Below are 13,841 nucleotides of genomic sequence, written 5' to 3' on the forward strand. Positions count from 1 at the left end.
TTACAAGAAGCGTAGCCAAACTCGATTCCGATCCTTTCGGAATTCCTCCGGCTGGTCCATTTCGCGTCCAGCACAAAATCGTAACCGTTCCCCACGCAGGGACAACTCACGATCGACGCAAAGGTCGGACAAGACCTGGCAGTCAAAAGCAGGCCAGCCTAAGCTCAGAGGAGGAAAATCTCAGACTTTCTCCTCATCATGACTCACGGACTCCGGAAGACACCACACCAGTAGGCGGCCGACTTCTGCTCTTTCATCAAGTCTGGCTGCCTATTACAGAAGACAGGTGGGTCATGGAACTAGTGTCTTCCGGATGTAAAATAGACTTCACCTCCAACCCACCGGACCGATTCTTCCTCTCTGTCCCCCCAAAACCGCCAGCCAAGGCTCGTGCCTACCACCAAGCGGTCTCCTCGCTTTTTCAAGCCGGAGTCATAGTACCGGTACCCACGACCGACCGCTTCCGAGGGTTCTACTCCAATCTGTTCGTAGTTCCCAAGAAAGGAGGCAGCGTACGGCCCATACTAGATCTAAAACAGCTCAGCAAATATGTACGGGTCCGTCATTTCCGCATGGAGTCCATTCGGTCCATCATTGCATCCATGGAGAAGGGAGAATATCTCGCCTCCATAGACATACAAGACGCATACCTGCATATACCCATTGCACATGCCCATCAGAGGTTTCTCAGGTTGGCAATAGGCCAGGACCACTACCAATTCGTGGCTCTCCCTTTCGGACTTGCCACGGCTCCCAGAGTGTTCACCAAGGTCATGGCAGCCACCATGGACGTCCTGCACTCCAGAGGCATAGTAGTCGTTCCATACCTGGACGATCTACTCATCAAGGCTCCCACCTTCAAGGACTGCGAGCTCAGCGTCTCAATCACAACCGATACTGTCAGTCGCATGGGCTGGTTAATCAACCTACAAAAGTCATCACCAACCCCGAGTCAGTCCCTGACCTTCCTGGGAATGTTATTCAACACCTCCAGGGGTCTAGTGCTCCTTCCCAAGGACAAGGCACTGGCTCTCCGACTAGCAGTTCGCACCCTCCTCCGCAAACCCCCTCGATCTCTCCAGTTTGCCATGAGAGTCCTCAGCAAGATGGCAGCAGCAATAGCTGTCCCATTTGCCCAGTTTCACCTCAGACCTCTCCAACTAGCCATTCTCAAGTCCTGGGACAGGAATCCCTTTTCTCTCGACAGGGAGTTCCAGCTAACGTCGTCAACCAGGAAGTCCCTGCACTGGTGGCTCAAGCCAACCTCGCTAGCAAAGGGGAAATCCTTTCTCACAGGTCAATGGAAGGTTCTGACCACCGACGCGAGCCTGACTGGTTGGGGTGCGGTGCACCTACACCACAGGGCACAGGGCAAGTGGTCCCCAGTGGAAGCGACCATGCCCATCAACATCCTGGAAATTCGTGCCATCCTTCTGGCATTGAGGGCCTTCCATCACTTACTGGCAGCCTCTCACATCAGAATACAGTCGGACAATGCCACGGCTGTGGCATATGTGAATCACCAAGGGGGGACCCGCAGTACCCAGGCGATGCGAGAAGTGTCACACATCCTCCGCTGGGCGGAGGACACAGGATCGGTTCTTTTGGCGGTCCACATTCCGAGTGTGGAAAACTGGGAAGCAGACTTCCTCAACCGACAAGGAATAGACTCGGGAGAGTGGTCTCTCCATCCCGAAATTTTTCAACAGATCTGTCTCCGCTGGGGGACCCCGGATGTGGACCTAATGGCATCCCACTTCAATGCCAAGGTCTCCAACTTCATGGCCAGAACACACGATCCGCGGTCGCTCGGAGCAGATGCTCTGGTTCAGGACTGGACCCAGTTCCAGCTTCTGTATATTTTTCCATCTCTCCCCCTGATATCCAGAGTGGTGAGGAAGATCAAACAAGAGGGAGTTCCAACCATCCTAATTGCACCGGACTGGCCCAGACGCACATGGTACGCCGACATCGTACAACTCACAGCAGACGCCCCCTGGCATCTCCCCGACCGCCACGATCTTCTATCACAAGGCCCGTTCTACCACCAGAACTCAGGGGCTCTCAATTTGACGGCGTGGCCCTTGAGACCTGGGTTCTAACCCAGGCAGGGCTCTCGACGGACGTCATTGGAACCATGATCAGAGCACGGAAACCAGCGTCTGCCAAGATTTATTACCGTACCTGGAAAGCTTTCTTTACCTGGTGCGAATCTCGTGGCCAGATCCCACTCCCTTATTCCCTACCCAAAGTACTTGGTTTTCTCCAATCGGGTCTGGAGGCCAGGCTGTCATTGGGCTCGCTTAAGAGCCAGGTGTCAGCCCTCTCAGTGCTTTTTCAAAGGTGCATTGCTACCAAGCCGCAAGTAAGGACTTTCCTTCAGGGGGTTTCCCGATTTGGTTCCCCCCTACAGACGACCACTAGAAACGTGGGACCTCAACCTGGTCCTGACAGCATTGCAGGAACCACCCTTCGAACCCCTTAAGGAGGTCCCGCTCCGTCTTCTTTCCCAGAAGGTGGTTTTCCTGGTGGCAATCGCCTCGCTACGCAGGGTGTCTGAACTGACAGCACTCTCCTGCAGACGGCCCTTCCTGGCTTTTCACCAGGACAAGGTAGTTCTTCGTACGGTCCCATCCTTCCTTCCGAAGGTTGTGTCCGACTGCCACCTCAATGAGGAAATTTCACTACCATCCCTTTGTCCGGTTCCGGTTCATAGAGTGGAGAAGGCTCTGCATACGCTTGACCTTATCAGGGCATTGCGAATATACGTGTCTAGGACTGCGTCCTTCCGGAGGTCTGATTCTCTTTTCCTCCTTCCGGAAGGCGGCCACAAGGGTCTGCCAGCTTCCAAAGCTACCCTTGCCAGGTGGATCAAATCCACCATACAAGAGGCCTACCGCCTTAAGAATTCTCCTCTTCCAGCCGGTATTACGGCACACACTACACGGGCGGTAGGGGCCTCCTGGGCCATTCGGCACCAGGCTTCGGCACAACAAGTGTGTAAGGCGGCCACTTGGACTAGCTTACACACGTTTACTAAACACTACAGGGTTCATACCCAGTCCTCAGCGGACGCGAGCCTGGGTAGATGTGTCCTGCAGGCGGCGGTGCCCTAAGTATAGGGGTCTGTCTGCACAATATTCGTCCATTGCTTCCCACCCAGGGACTGCTTTAGGACGTCCCATGGTCCTGTGTCCCCCAATGAGGCGACAGAGTAAAGGAGATTTTTGTGTACTCACTGTAAAATCTCTTTCTCTTAGCCTCTCATTGGGGGACACAGCTCCCACCCTGTTGCCCTTTCCGGGCCGTTGTAACTGTTGAGTTCTCATATTGTTTTCTTGAGCTCGTACATAGTTGCCTTCTTACAGGCATAATTATGTTATTCATGTTACATAGTTGCCTTCTTACAGGCATAATTATGTTATTCATGTTACGTTCCTCCTACTGCTTTTGCACAAAACTGGAGAAGGCTGATGCCGTCCAGGGGTGTATACTGCACAGGAGGAGCCACAGTTAATCTTTTTCAGATTATGCATAGTGTCGCCTCCTAGTGGATAGCAGCATAACACCCATGGTCCTGTGTCCCCCAATGAGAGGCTAAGAGAAAGAGATTTTATGGTGAGTACACAAAAATCTCCTTTTTTAACTCTTCATGACATCCGCCGTACATGTACAGCTCAAATCGGAAGCGTGTGTTTGGAGCGCGCTTAGGCAGCTAGTCTGCCTCATACCCTGCAGATAATGGAGTTATTACAGCCAGGACCTGCTCCTAACAATAGCGCGTGGAGTGGTGGTCTGCCTGCTATTTTTAACCTGTTTAAATGCCTTTGTCATTCTCTGACAGCGGCATTTATCACACGCCGGAATGCGTGCGCATCATTCTCTTTGCCCAACGGCACTCCTGTAACAAATTTTGCAGGTCGCCGATGGGTTGCCTTGTCACCTGGGGGTCAACTGATGACCCCCGTGCTTGTCATTACAGAGCGCCTTTGAAATCCTGCCTAAAGCCGGGCTTCAGAGGATACCGTGATTTCTGCTATATGCAGTGATGCTGTGGCATCGCTGCATATAGACAAGCGATCAGACAATAGCATCTTCATGTCCCCTAAGAGGGCTAACGAGCAGTAAATACAAAAAAACCCACTAAAAGGTAAAATCACCCCCTCCTTCTACCCCATAAGAAATAAATATATGAAAAAAACACATGCAATCGCCACATTCAGAAAAATTCCAATCTGTCAAAATATAGAAACCACTAACACCATCGATAAACGACGTAAATGAAAAAAATAATTATAGAAACTCAAAATTAAATGTTTTTTTTTTTTTTGGGGGGGGGGGGGGGGGTCTTCGCAAATCCATAAAAATGCTGTAACAAGCAATCAAAAAGTCACATCTATTTTTCAAAACCAGCCGAGGTAAATCAGACAGCTGGGGGCTAATATTATCAGCCTGAGAAGTTCCTTAGTTATTGGGCCCTTCTCAGCCTAAAAATACCAGCCCACAGTCATCCGAGAAATGGCGAATCACATTAGATGCCTGACTCTTTCCGATTGCCCTTGTGCGCTTCCAGTTGGGATAATGGTAGACCAAGTTTGTCGGCTGTGATTTTCCCAATAACACATCTGTCATCAAGCCCTGGGGTTGGTAATGGAGGTGTCAACCAGACACCCTCATTACTAACCCGGTAAAAAAAAGAAAACTTTATTTGAATAAAAGCTTGCCCCACACTATCCCTCATTTACCAATTTAACAAAGTTCTGTCATAGTGCATGTACCTTGATTTCTGGCTCCGGCGACTATGAATAGCAGTAAAGGTACTGCTATTCACAGACGATGGGTAGTGACAACAACCCTCATCAGAGCCTCCGAGTGTCAAACAAATGCTTTTTTTATTTTCTTTATTACCAGGTTAGTAATGGGGGGTGTCTGATAGACATCTCCATTACTAACCTCAGGGGCTTATGGCAGCTGTGATTTTTGACAAATTGTCCCAACTACCTTTACCCCATTTTTCAACGCACCAGGGCAATCAAGAAGAGCTGGGTAAAGCGCCAGAATTGGCTCATCTCTGATGCGCAAATTCTGGGGTGGCTGAGCGCTGGTATTTTTAATTTCGGATGGGCCCAATAACCATAGACCTTCCCAGCCTGAAAATCAGTCCGCAGCTGTCTACTTTCTCTTGGCTGGTTATCAAAAATAGTGGGGGTGCCACGTCGTTAAAAAAAAAAAAAGAAAAATTAAATACAGCTCTGATGGAAAATCGAAAGGTTTATATGGCTCTTTATAAAAAACGGAAAGACAAAAGTGGAAAAAAAAGTGAGGGTGAGTTGACATGTGGCCACATTTTGGAGCTGAATCTGTTCTGTACGTCTGAGGTTGTTTTGGCGGCGGGTGCATGGATTTCTACAAGTCCCATTCAGATAAATGAAACTGTTGTATGGATTTTTGTGTGATTCTCCCACTAATATGTTGTCGTCTTCGCAAATTATTTTGCATATTAAAAGCAGCTTTATTGTACGTCATATGGAGAAGTATAAATACAACGGATGTGTTTTTATTATTTCTAGGCTGGTGAACCCAACAGACAGCGCCCTATGGAAAAAGCTTCGTCTAGACATAAAGATGTATCTGAACTCCGTCATCCAGGTAACCGGCTGGTTATACCGTAATTATGATGTTTACACATTGTGCAATAAATAAAAGATTAACAATGATAAAGAAGTAAGACCTCATTCAGATGGAGTTTTACGTGATCTATATATTTTTTTTTTCTTAATGTGCCCCGACATAAGGGTGTCTTCGGGATTAGTTGGGGTTGATAGAGTTCCAATCTTTTGTGTGAAAGTTAAAGTGCTAAAGTTCACCACCTTTAGGACAGTCTGACTCTATGGGCTGGGGAGGTCCAAGGTAAGGTGCACTGAACTACCTGGCGATGCCAAGGGTGCACGGAGTGCCTGTGCTTGGTTTGAACAGTCCTTTTATGCTGACAGACAACATTGCTTATAAGGGTTATCCAGGACTTGGCTTATTTTTCCCTAACAGACTAAGAACTTGGAGGAAATTGCCAACTACCTTCCTGTTCTGCCCAGCGCCGATCTTTCAGTTCACAGCGATCATGGACCACTCCTGACAGTTCTTCCTCCTGCGGTCTGCTCTGTGGACGGGGCATTGCTGCCGATTAGTGATGTGCGATTGTGCTCGGATAAGGTGTTATCTGAGCATGCTCAGGAGCTAACAGTGTCTTCGGCGAGCTTTAATAGCATGTTCGAGTCTCCCCGGCTGCATGTCTCGCAGCTGTTCGACAGGTGCAACGCATGCAGGGATTACCTAACAAACAGGCAACCCCTTTGTGTGTTGTGGCTGTCGAACAGCCGCGAGACATGCAGGTGTGGGAGCTGGAGCATATTATTCGAGCTCACGGTTAGCACCTGAGCATGCTCAGATAACACCTTTTCCAATCATGTTCACTCATCACTACAGCTCATGTTATGCTGATTGACAGACCGCTACCTGCCTCCTAACTGCTTTCAATCATCATGACATCAGCAGTGACACCCATCAACAGTGCAGAGCGGAAGAGAAGAGGCTGCTCTGTCGACATCGCTGACGGTTTATGCAAAAACTGTGTTTTATTTTCCAGCTGCTAAACTGCCTCACCGAATCCACAGTCAGCGCCGCCGTTCTCCAGCACGTTAACAACACCGTGCATTTTTACCTCTGCTTTCCGAAACATACACAACAACTTCTTAAGGTAAGAGCTTCTCCGCCTCTGGAGGTCCGGCCTCTGTATGCAATGTACGATAGGCTATGGATTTGTATAGATCATGTGTTATTCTGCTTTTCTCCTGCAATTGCTGCCCATTTATGTAGCAATTAGTTTCCAACTACACTTTTATTTGTTATCTTCATCTAATTGCTATCAGCTCTCCTCCCTGACCCCCTGCTGCAGCGCCGCCTCCCCACTGCTGCTCCTGGCCTTTTGTTGACATGCTGTAATACAATCCCTGGCTCAGCGGCGCCCCCTCTCTCTCTTGTGGCATCATAGATTTTAGTGAAGATTTTGCGCCCTCTGTTTCTATCATCTTACCGCTTTGTTTATGAAGAATTAAACATTGCATTGTGTGCCATTTATAATATGTCGTCTTACTGCAGAAAGCCATTCATCTGTGGTCTACAGGAGAGGAAACTGTCAGAGTTTTAGCATTTTTGGTTCTGAACAAGATCTGCAGATACAGAAAAGACTCTTACCTCAACCCAGTACTGAAGGTAAGTCCTGGGCTTTCCTACTCACTGCCATTCATCCATTGATCCAGTTACTGTCGGGGATTGTGGCTGTCAGTAAGGAACCTGTGTGCCGTCTATAGCTTCTGTGCTGCGCTGACTGACTGCAGAATGATAGAACAGAGAATCCATCAGTGAGCTTGGTGGAAAGGTTATAACCCTTATGAGCTCCTCTAAACTGATTTATGACCACCTCAAAATTTCCACATCTTTCATGTGTTCATAGCTCAGCTGAGAGGCACTGAGAAAAAAAATGCTTATAATCCCACTCTTTAGCTCTCGTACAGATCCTCAGTTTACTCATTCTGCAGCAAACTATTGGCAGTGCAACATAGACTATAGAAGGCAAATGGAGTCCTTTTTTATGTAATTTTAAACCCAATTGCAAAAAAACTCAAACTATTGTATTTTCGGAAACGTTGAAGAACCCTCACGTGTTGCAGCTCGTCCTCTTCTAAATTAACAAGTGTATACGTTTCTATACCACAGAAAATGTACATCTCCTATGTGAAGAACTCGAAATTTACTTCTCCCAACGTCCTGCCAATGATCAACTTCATGCAGAGAACTCTGACGGAGATGTACGCGCTGGACGTGCAGAGCTCCTACCAGCACATCTTCATCTATATCCGGCAGCTGGCCATCCACCTGCGCAGCGCCATGACCCTCAAGAAGAAGGTAGGCAGCCGCCCGTCCTGCAGAGCAGCTGCTGTCCTAATGCTGAGCTTCCAGAGCAGGACTTCTCCAGCCCAAACTTGTGTTCCTTTGGAGAGTTTCTGCTCCGAAAAAACTTGTAAACACACCCTTATAGAAACCTCCTTACTGGTTGCTGTGGTCAGTTTGCTTATGTCTTACCTTTTGTTATATTGGTTCTAATTAAGTTCAGGTTTTTATGACGTATCATGGTGGTTTGACAACTTTGCACACATTGTGCTTCTAACGGCACACACACTCTGCCGCACACACTCTGCCGCCGGCATGGTTATGGTTAATCTGCTAAAGTGCAGCCACAGTGCCACCTGCAGTCCGTTATATAGTAGTGCTGCTCAGTAAATTAAAGATGGATAGATATAATAAATACCAGACCAGGGTGATTGACATACGAAAACAGAGAGATTACTAAGGTTTTTTGGCAGCAAAGATGGGGAATCGGGGGATATGAAAGGTACTGATGTAAAGCAGAGCTCAGGCCCTATTGAACCATATTTTTATCTCATGTTGAAAAAACGTGGTGACAGGTTCCCTTTAAGCGCATGATGTACTATTACATTGTTAATAGTACACCACGATGAAGGTGTGATCCAGGCCAACATCTGTCTGCAGTGGCCAAATGCAGGTCCCTGGGTCTGCCATCTTTGTCTATTAGAGTGGCAGAGGCAGGGCTTCATATGATGCTCTGTCAGCGGGACATGCGTTTTTATTTCTTCATTGTTAATTGTCATGCCTTAATCCTCCCTCCTGCACCTCCACGGTCCCCGTTTTGTGCATATCACTGTGTTATGGTAAGGTGTTTGCATTTTGTTAGTGCAGCCTCAGTGCCCCCTACAGTCCGTTCTGTAGTAGTGCTGATCAGGAAGGGAAGCTGGGGATTGTCAAAAATTGTATTTTTATTTCCACTTGTGGAGAGAGAATTGACTTTTGGAGGTGGCCCTGGTAGAAATGATCGCTTTCTCTCCCCCTTGTGGTGATTGATGGAACAGATTCTACATGAATCCTGAAGAAGGCGCAGACCTGCCGCTCTGGTAAATTGGCGTAAGGGCAGAAACTGCTGTACCCTCACTGTATCACTTGCGTCCATCACAAATTACCACTCGCAATCAATCAACGTTCATTACCTCTCCGTTTCCCCCTTCTCCATGTTGGGGTAGATACACTCTTTGGTAAAATAATTGAGTAACACGGTCGTCGTAGCCATGTGCCAGCATGTGGAGCTTTTAGGGCATTTCTGCCAGGTCTAGAGTTGGTGCAAATCAATCCATAGGATCCAGTCCATCGGTCATGTCGGTAATCTGTGGTCATTGGACTGGAGACCTGTGTATCACCTCTGGCATCCATGGCTCTTCTTTTTGATTAGTCGAACGTCCAAAATGTCAAGTGTCACGCCAGACCGGCTAATCAGAAGCGAAGCCATGGATGCCATAAGGTAATCAGCGGTTTGCTGAGTCCTCCTGCTCTTGTCCAAGTCGTGAGCAGTACAGGTGTACTCTACACCTTTCTCCCATGTTTCCATACTGGGTCGGCATTAAATCTTACTCTGAGCTCATTCACCCTTCCGATTTTTCCACCTACGAGAAAAATGGACCCAAGAGTTTGCGAGGTGCTTTGTGGAGGATAAAATAAGACCTCAGTGATACAGCTCATATGACATGCGACATCAACGCGTTTCAGGTGACCTGGTACCCTTATTCACGAACAGGTCGCCTGAAACGCATAGATGTCGCATGTCATGTGAGCTGCACACGTGCAATCAAGTAAAGGAATGTTATGTATCCACTTGGAGTATTAAACCTATAAATGATACACAACTGTGTGTATGTGTATCTACTATATAATTGTCTAATGGTCACTTCCGTCTGTCCTTCTGTCTTTCTGTCTGTCACGGATATTCATTGGTCGCGGCCTCTGTCTGTCATGGAAATCCATGTCGCTGATGTGTCGTGGTAAAACGCCCACGACCATTGCCACGACCAATCAGCGACGGGCACAGTCCGGCGGCAACATGGCCGCTCCTTCCTCCCCACAGTCAGTGCCCGCTCCATACTCCCCTCCAGTCAGCGCTCACACAGGGTTAATGCCAGCGTTAATGGACCGTGGTGTAACGCACTCCATTAACGCAGCTATTAACCCTGTGTGACCAACTTTTTACTATTGATGCTGTCTATGCAGCATCAATAGTAAAAAGATCTGTTACAAATAATAATAATTAAAAAAATGGTTATTCTCACCCTCCAACGTGGCGCGGTGTCCTCGGCAGTGCAAGCGGCAGGTTCCGGTGCCAAGGATGCTATGCGAGAAGGACCTGCCATGACATCACGGTCATGTGACCGCGACGTCATCACAGGTCCTGCGCTCATACCAACCCTGGGACTGGAAGCTGCCGTGTGCACCGTACACAGGTGCCAGGACTTCAACGGCACTTCGGAAGGGGAGTATGTGTTTTTTTTATTTTACGTTACTGGGCAATATACTACGTGGCTGGGCAATATACTACGTGGCTGACCAATATTATTATTATTTATTATTATTATACATTTTTATAGCGCCATATATTCCATGGCCCTTTACATGTGAAATACGGGGCAAATATAGACAAATACATTAAACGAGCAAAAAACAAGGCACACGGGTACATAAGGAGGGAGGACCCTGCCCGCGAGGGCTCACAGTCTGCAGGGGATGGGTGATGATACACTAGGAGAGGTTGTGCAGCGGTTCAGTAGGTTCAGGATCACTGCAGGCTGTAGGCTTGTCGGAAGAGGTGAGTCTTCAGGTTCTTTTTGAAAGTTTCTATGGTAGGCGAGAGTCTGATGTGCTGGGGTAGAGAGTTCCAGAGTATGGGGGAAGCACGGGAGAAGTCTTGGATGCGGTTGTGGGAAGAAGAGATGAGAAGGGAGTAGAGAAGGTCTTGAGAGGATTGGAGGTTGCGTGTAGGTAAATACGGGGAGACCATGTCACAGATGTATGGAGAAGACAGGTTGTGGATGGCTTTGTATGTCATTGTGAGAGTTTTGAACTGGAGTCTCTGGGCGATAGGAAGCCAGTGAAGGGCTTGGCATAGGGAAGAGGCTGGGGAATAGCGGGGAGACAGGTAGATTAGTCGGGCAGCAGAGTGTAGGATGTATTGGAGGGGTGCCAGTGTGCTAGAGGGGAGTCCTGAGAGTAGGAGGTTGCAGTAGTCGAGGCGGGAGTTAAGGGCACGCACTAGTGTTCTTGCGGTGTCGCAGTCAAGGAATGCGCGGATCCGGGAAATGTTTTTGAGTTTGAGGCGGCAGGAGGAGGCAAGGGCTTGGATATGTGGCTTGAAAGAGAGGGCAGAGTCGAGGATCACCCCGAGGCATCGGGCATGTGGGACTGGGGAAAGTGAGCAGCCATTGACATTGATGGATAAGTCTGGTGGAGGTGTAGAGTGAGATAGGGGAAAGATGATGAATTCTGTTTTGCCCATGTTCAGTTGTAGAAAGCGATAGGAAAGAAGGCTGAGATCGCAGACAGACAGTGCAGGATTTTGGTAAGTAAGGAGGTGAGGTGAGGTCAGGTCCGGATAGGTAGATCTGCGTGTCGTCAGTATAGAGATGGTACTGCATACCGTGGGATTCTATGAGCTGTCCCAGACCGAAGGTGTAGATGGAGAAGAGTAGGGGTCCTAGAACAGAGCCTTGAGGAACACCGACTGACAAGGGGCGAGGTGAGGAGGTGGTGTGGGGGAGGGAGACACTGAATGTCCGGTCTGTCAGATATGACGAGATCCAGGAAAGGGCCTAGTCTGTGATGCCAAGAGATGAGATACTAAATACTACGTGGCTGGGCAATATACTACGTGGCTGGGCAATATACTACGTGACTGGCCAATATGCTACGTGGCTGGGCAATATACTGCGTGGCTCTGTGCAATATACTACGTGGCTGGGCAATATACTACGTGGCTGGGCAATATACTACGTGGCTGGGCAATATACTACGTGGCTGGGCAATATACTATGTGGCTGGGCAATATACTGCGTGACTGGGCAATATACTGCGTGGCTCTGTGCAATATACTACGTGGCTGGGCAATATACTACGTGGCTGGGCAATATACTACGTGGCTGGGCAATATACTACGTGGCTGGGCAATATACTATGTGACTGGGCAATATACTGCGTGACTGGGCAATATACTACGTGGGTGGTGCAATATACTACGTGGGTGGTGCAATATACTACGTGGGTGGTGCAATATACTACGTGGGTGGTGCAATATACTACGTGACTGGGCAATATACTACGTGGACATGCATATTCTAGAATACCCGATGCGTTATACCATCTAGTGTGTATAATTTTTTTTTTTTTTTTTTTTTTTTAAATCTGATCAAATTAGAAATCACAAACGGAAAAAAGCTCAACCGGAGTAAAATTAACAGGAGGTGTGGTTGTCACATAATATCACAAATTACGGTATTTACGCTAATCATTTAAAGCATAAAAAATAATAAATAGCAGAGAGGTCACATAACAATATATAAAACCTAGTGGTATGATCTTTAAGGTGACATGTGCCAGAAAGTGATAAGTGCCAATTCGCGGCCGGACCAGTGAAGCCAGGGCCAGCTCCAGGTTTTAGAGGGCCCCGGGCGAAAGTCTCATCACAGCCTATAGATAGATAGATACTGGCAATCATTGAGTATTTGTGATATGTGACAACCCCACCTCCTGTCAATTTTACTTTTGTTGAGTTATTTTCCTTTCTGCTTTTTAATAATTTTAACAATCTGATAAGATTGAATTTTATATACTGTATTTTCTGGTGTATAAGACGACCCCCAACTTTTCCATATGGAATTTGGGATATACCTGCCGTATAAGACGGGGGTCATCTTATACGCCCAGTCATCTTATACGGCGTGTGGTTCCTAGGGTCACGTGACCGCTCATGGGATCGCAACGTCATCGAAGGTCCTTCACTCACTGCATTCTTAGGAACGGAGGCACCGGTGAGAGCCAGGGTCCGTCGGAGGGGTGAGTATATCCATATTTTTTATTTTTATTCTTTATTTTTTACATGAATATGGATCCCAGGGCCTGAAGGAGAGTCTCCTCTCCTTCAGACCCTGGGAACCATGGATCGCACTGTGCACCCGTACCCGGCGTATAAGACGACCCCCGACTTTTGGGACAGTTTTTAGGGGTTAAAAAGTCGTCTTATACGCCGGAAAATATGGTATTTAAATACAGTTGTGTATCGTATTTGTTGGTTTAATGTTATGTGAGCTGTATCGCTGATGTCTTATTTTATCCTCCACGAAGCACCTTGGGAATAAAACCTGTTAACAGTTTGTTGAGCTGAATTCCCGTTTTTTTACTGTTACTCCGCACCCTGACGCAGTGTCTTCCGAGCTCCAAAAGAACCCAAGATGTCCCTGGCGCAGAGTGTAAATGCGCAGAGTGTTTGCGCAGTTTTTCTTATACATGGAGAAATAAAAAAATTTCTCCATTCTGACAGTCCGTGACAATCGTCCAATGTTGTCCCAAGTGCGGTCCGCGTTCTTTTTTGTTGTTGTTTTTTTCCTAGACCTGTAGACTTGCACTACCAATTTTGATCTGACCCTCAGTTCAGAATCTGACATAGCCACGATTGTCTGCAAAAAATCTCCGATATGCGAACGGCCCTTTTAAATAATCACAGGAACGAGTGAAGAACACTCAAGCACTCGTACATGATAATCTGACCTCTGGTTCATATGGTGAGGGATTATTATTTATTTATTGTGGGTCTTCGAGGGTATTCACTTCAGAATCTGCATGAAAATAATTTTGCGTGAACGCGCATCATAGGCATGCATCAACAATTCTCATCT

The 13,841-nt window shown here is 47.5% G+C and overlaps 1 protein-coding gene across 2 annotated transcripts in view; it reads left to right on the plus strand.

Moving 5' to 3' along the window:
• The window catches only part of NOC2L (NOC2 like nucleolar associated transcriptional repressor), an 85,281-nt gene that overhangs the window by 20,416 nt on the left and 51,024 nt on the right, over positions 1 to 13,841 (plus strand). For both annotated transcript variants that reach the window (XM_077250031.1, XM_077250032.1), the window contains exons 7-10: positions 5,571 to 5,649; positions 6,644 to 6,754; positions 7,156 to 7,269; positions 7,774 to 7,962. In XM_077250031.1, the coding sequence (XP_077106146.1) occupies positions 5,571 to 5,649; positions 6,644 to 6,754; positions 7,156 to 7,269; positions 7,774 to 7,962 (493 nt within the window). The remainder of the gene's footprint in view (positions 1 to 5,570; positions 5,650 to 6,643; positions 6,755 to 7,155; positions 7,270 to 7,773; positions 7,963 to 13,841) is intronic.

The sequence above is a fragment of the Ranitomeya variabilis genome, chromosome 4 (assembly GCF_051348905.1).
Source record: "Ranitomeya variabilis isolate aRanVar5 chromosome 4, aRanVar5.hap1, whole genome shotgun sequence".
Lineage (NCBI taxonomy): Eukaryota > Metazoa > Chordata > Amphibia > Anura > Dendrobatidae > Ranitomeya > Ranitomeya variabilis.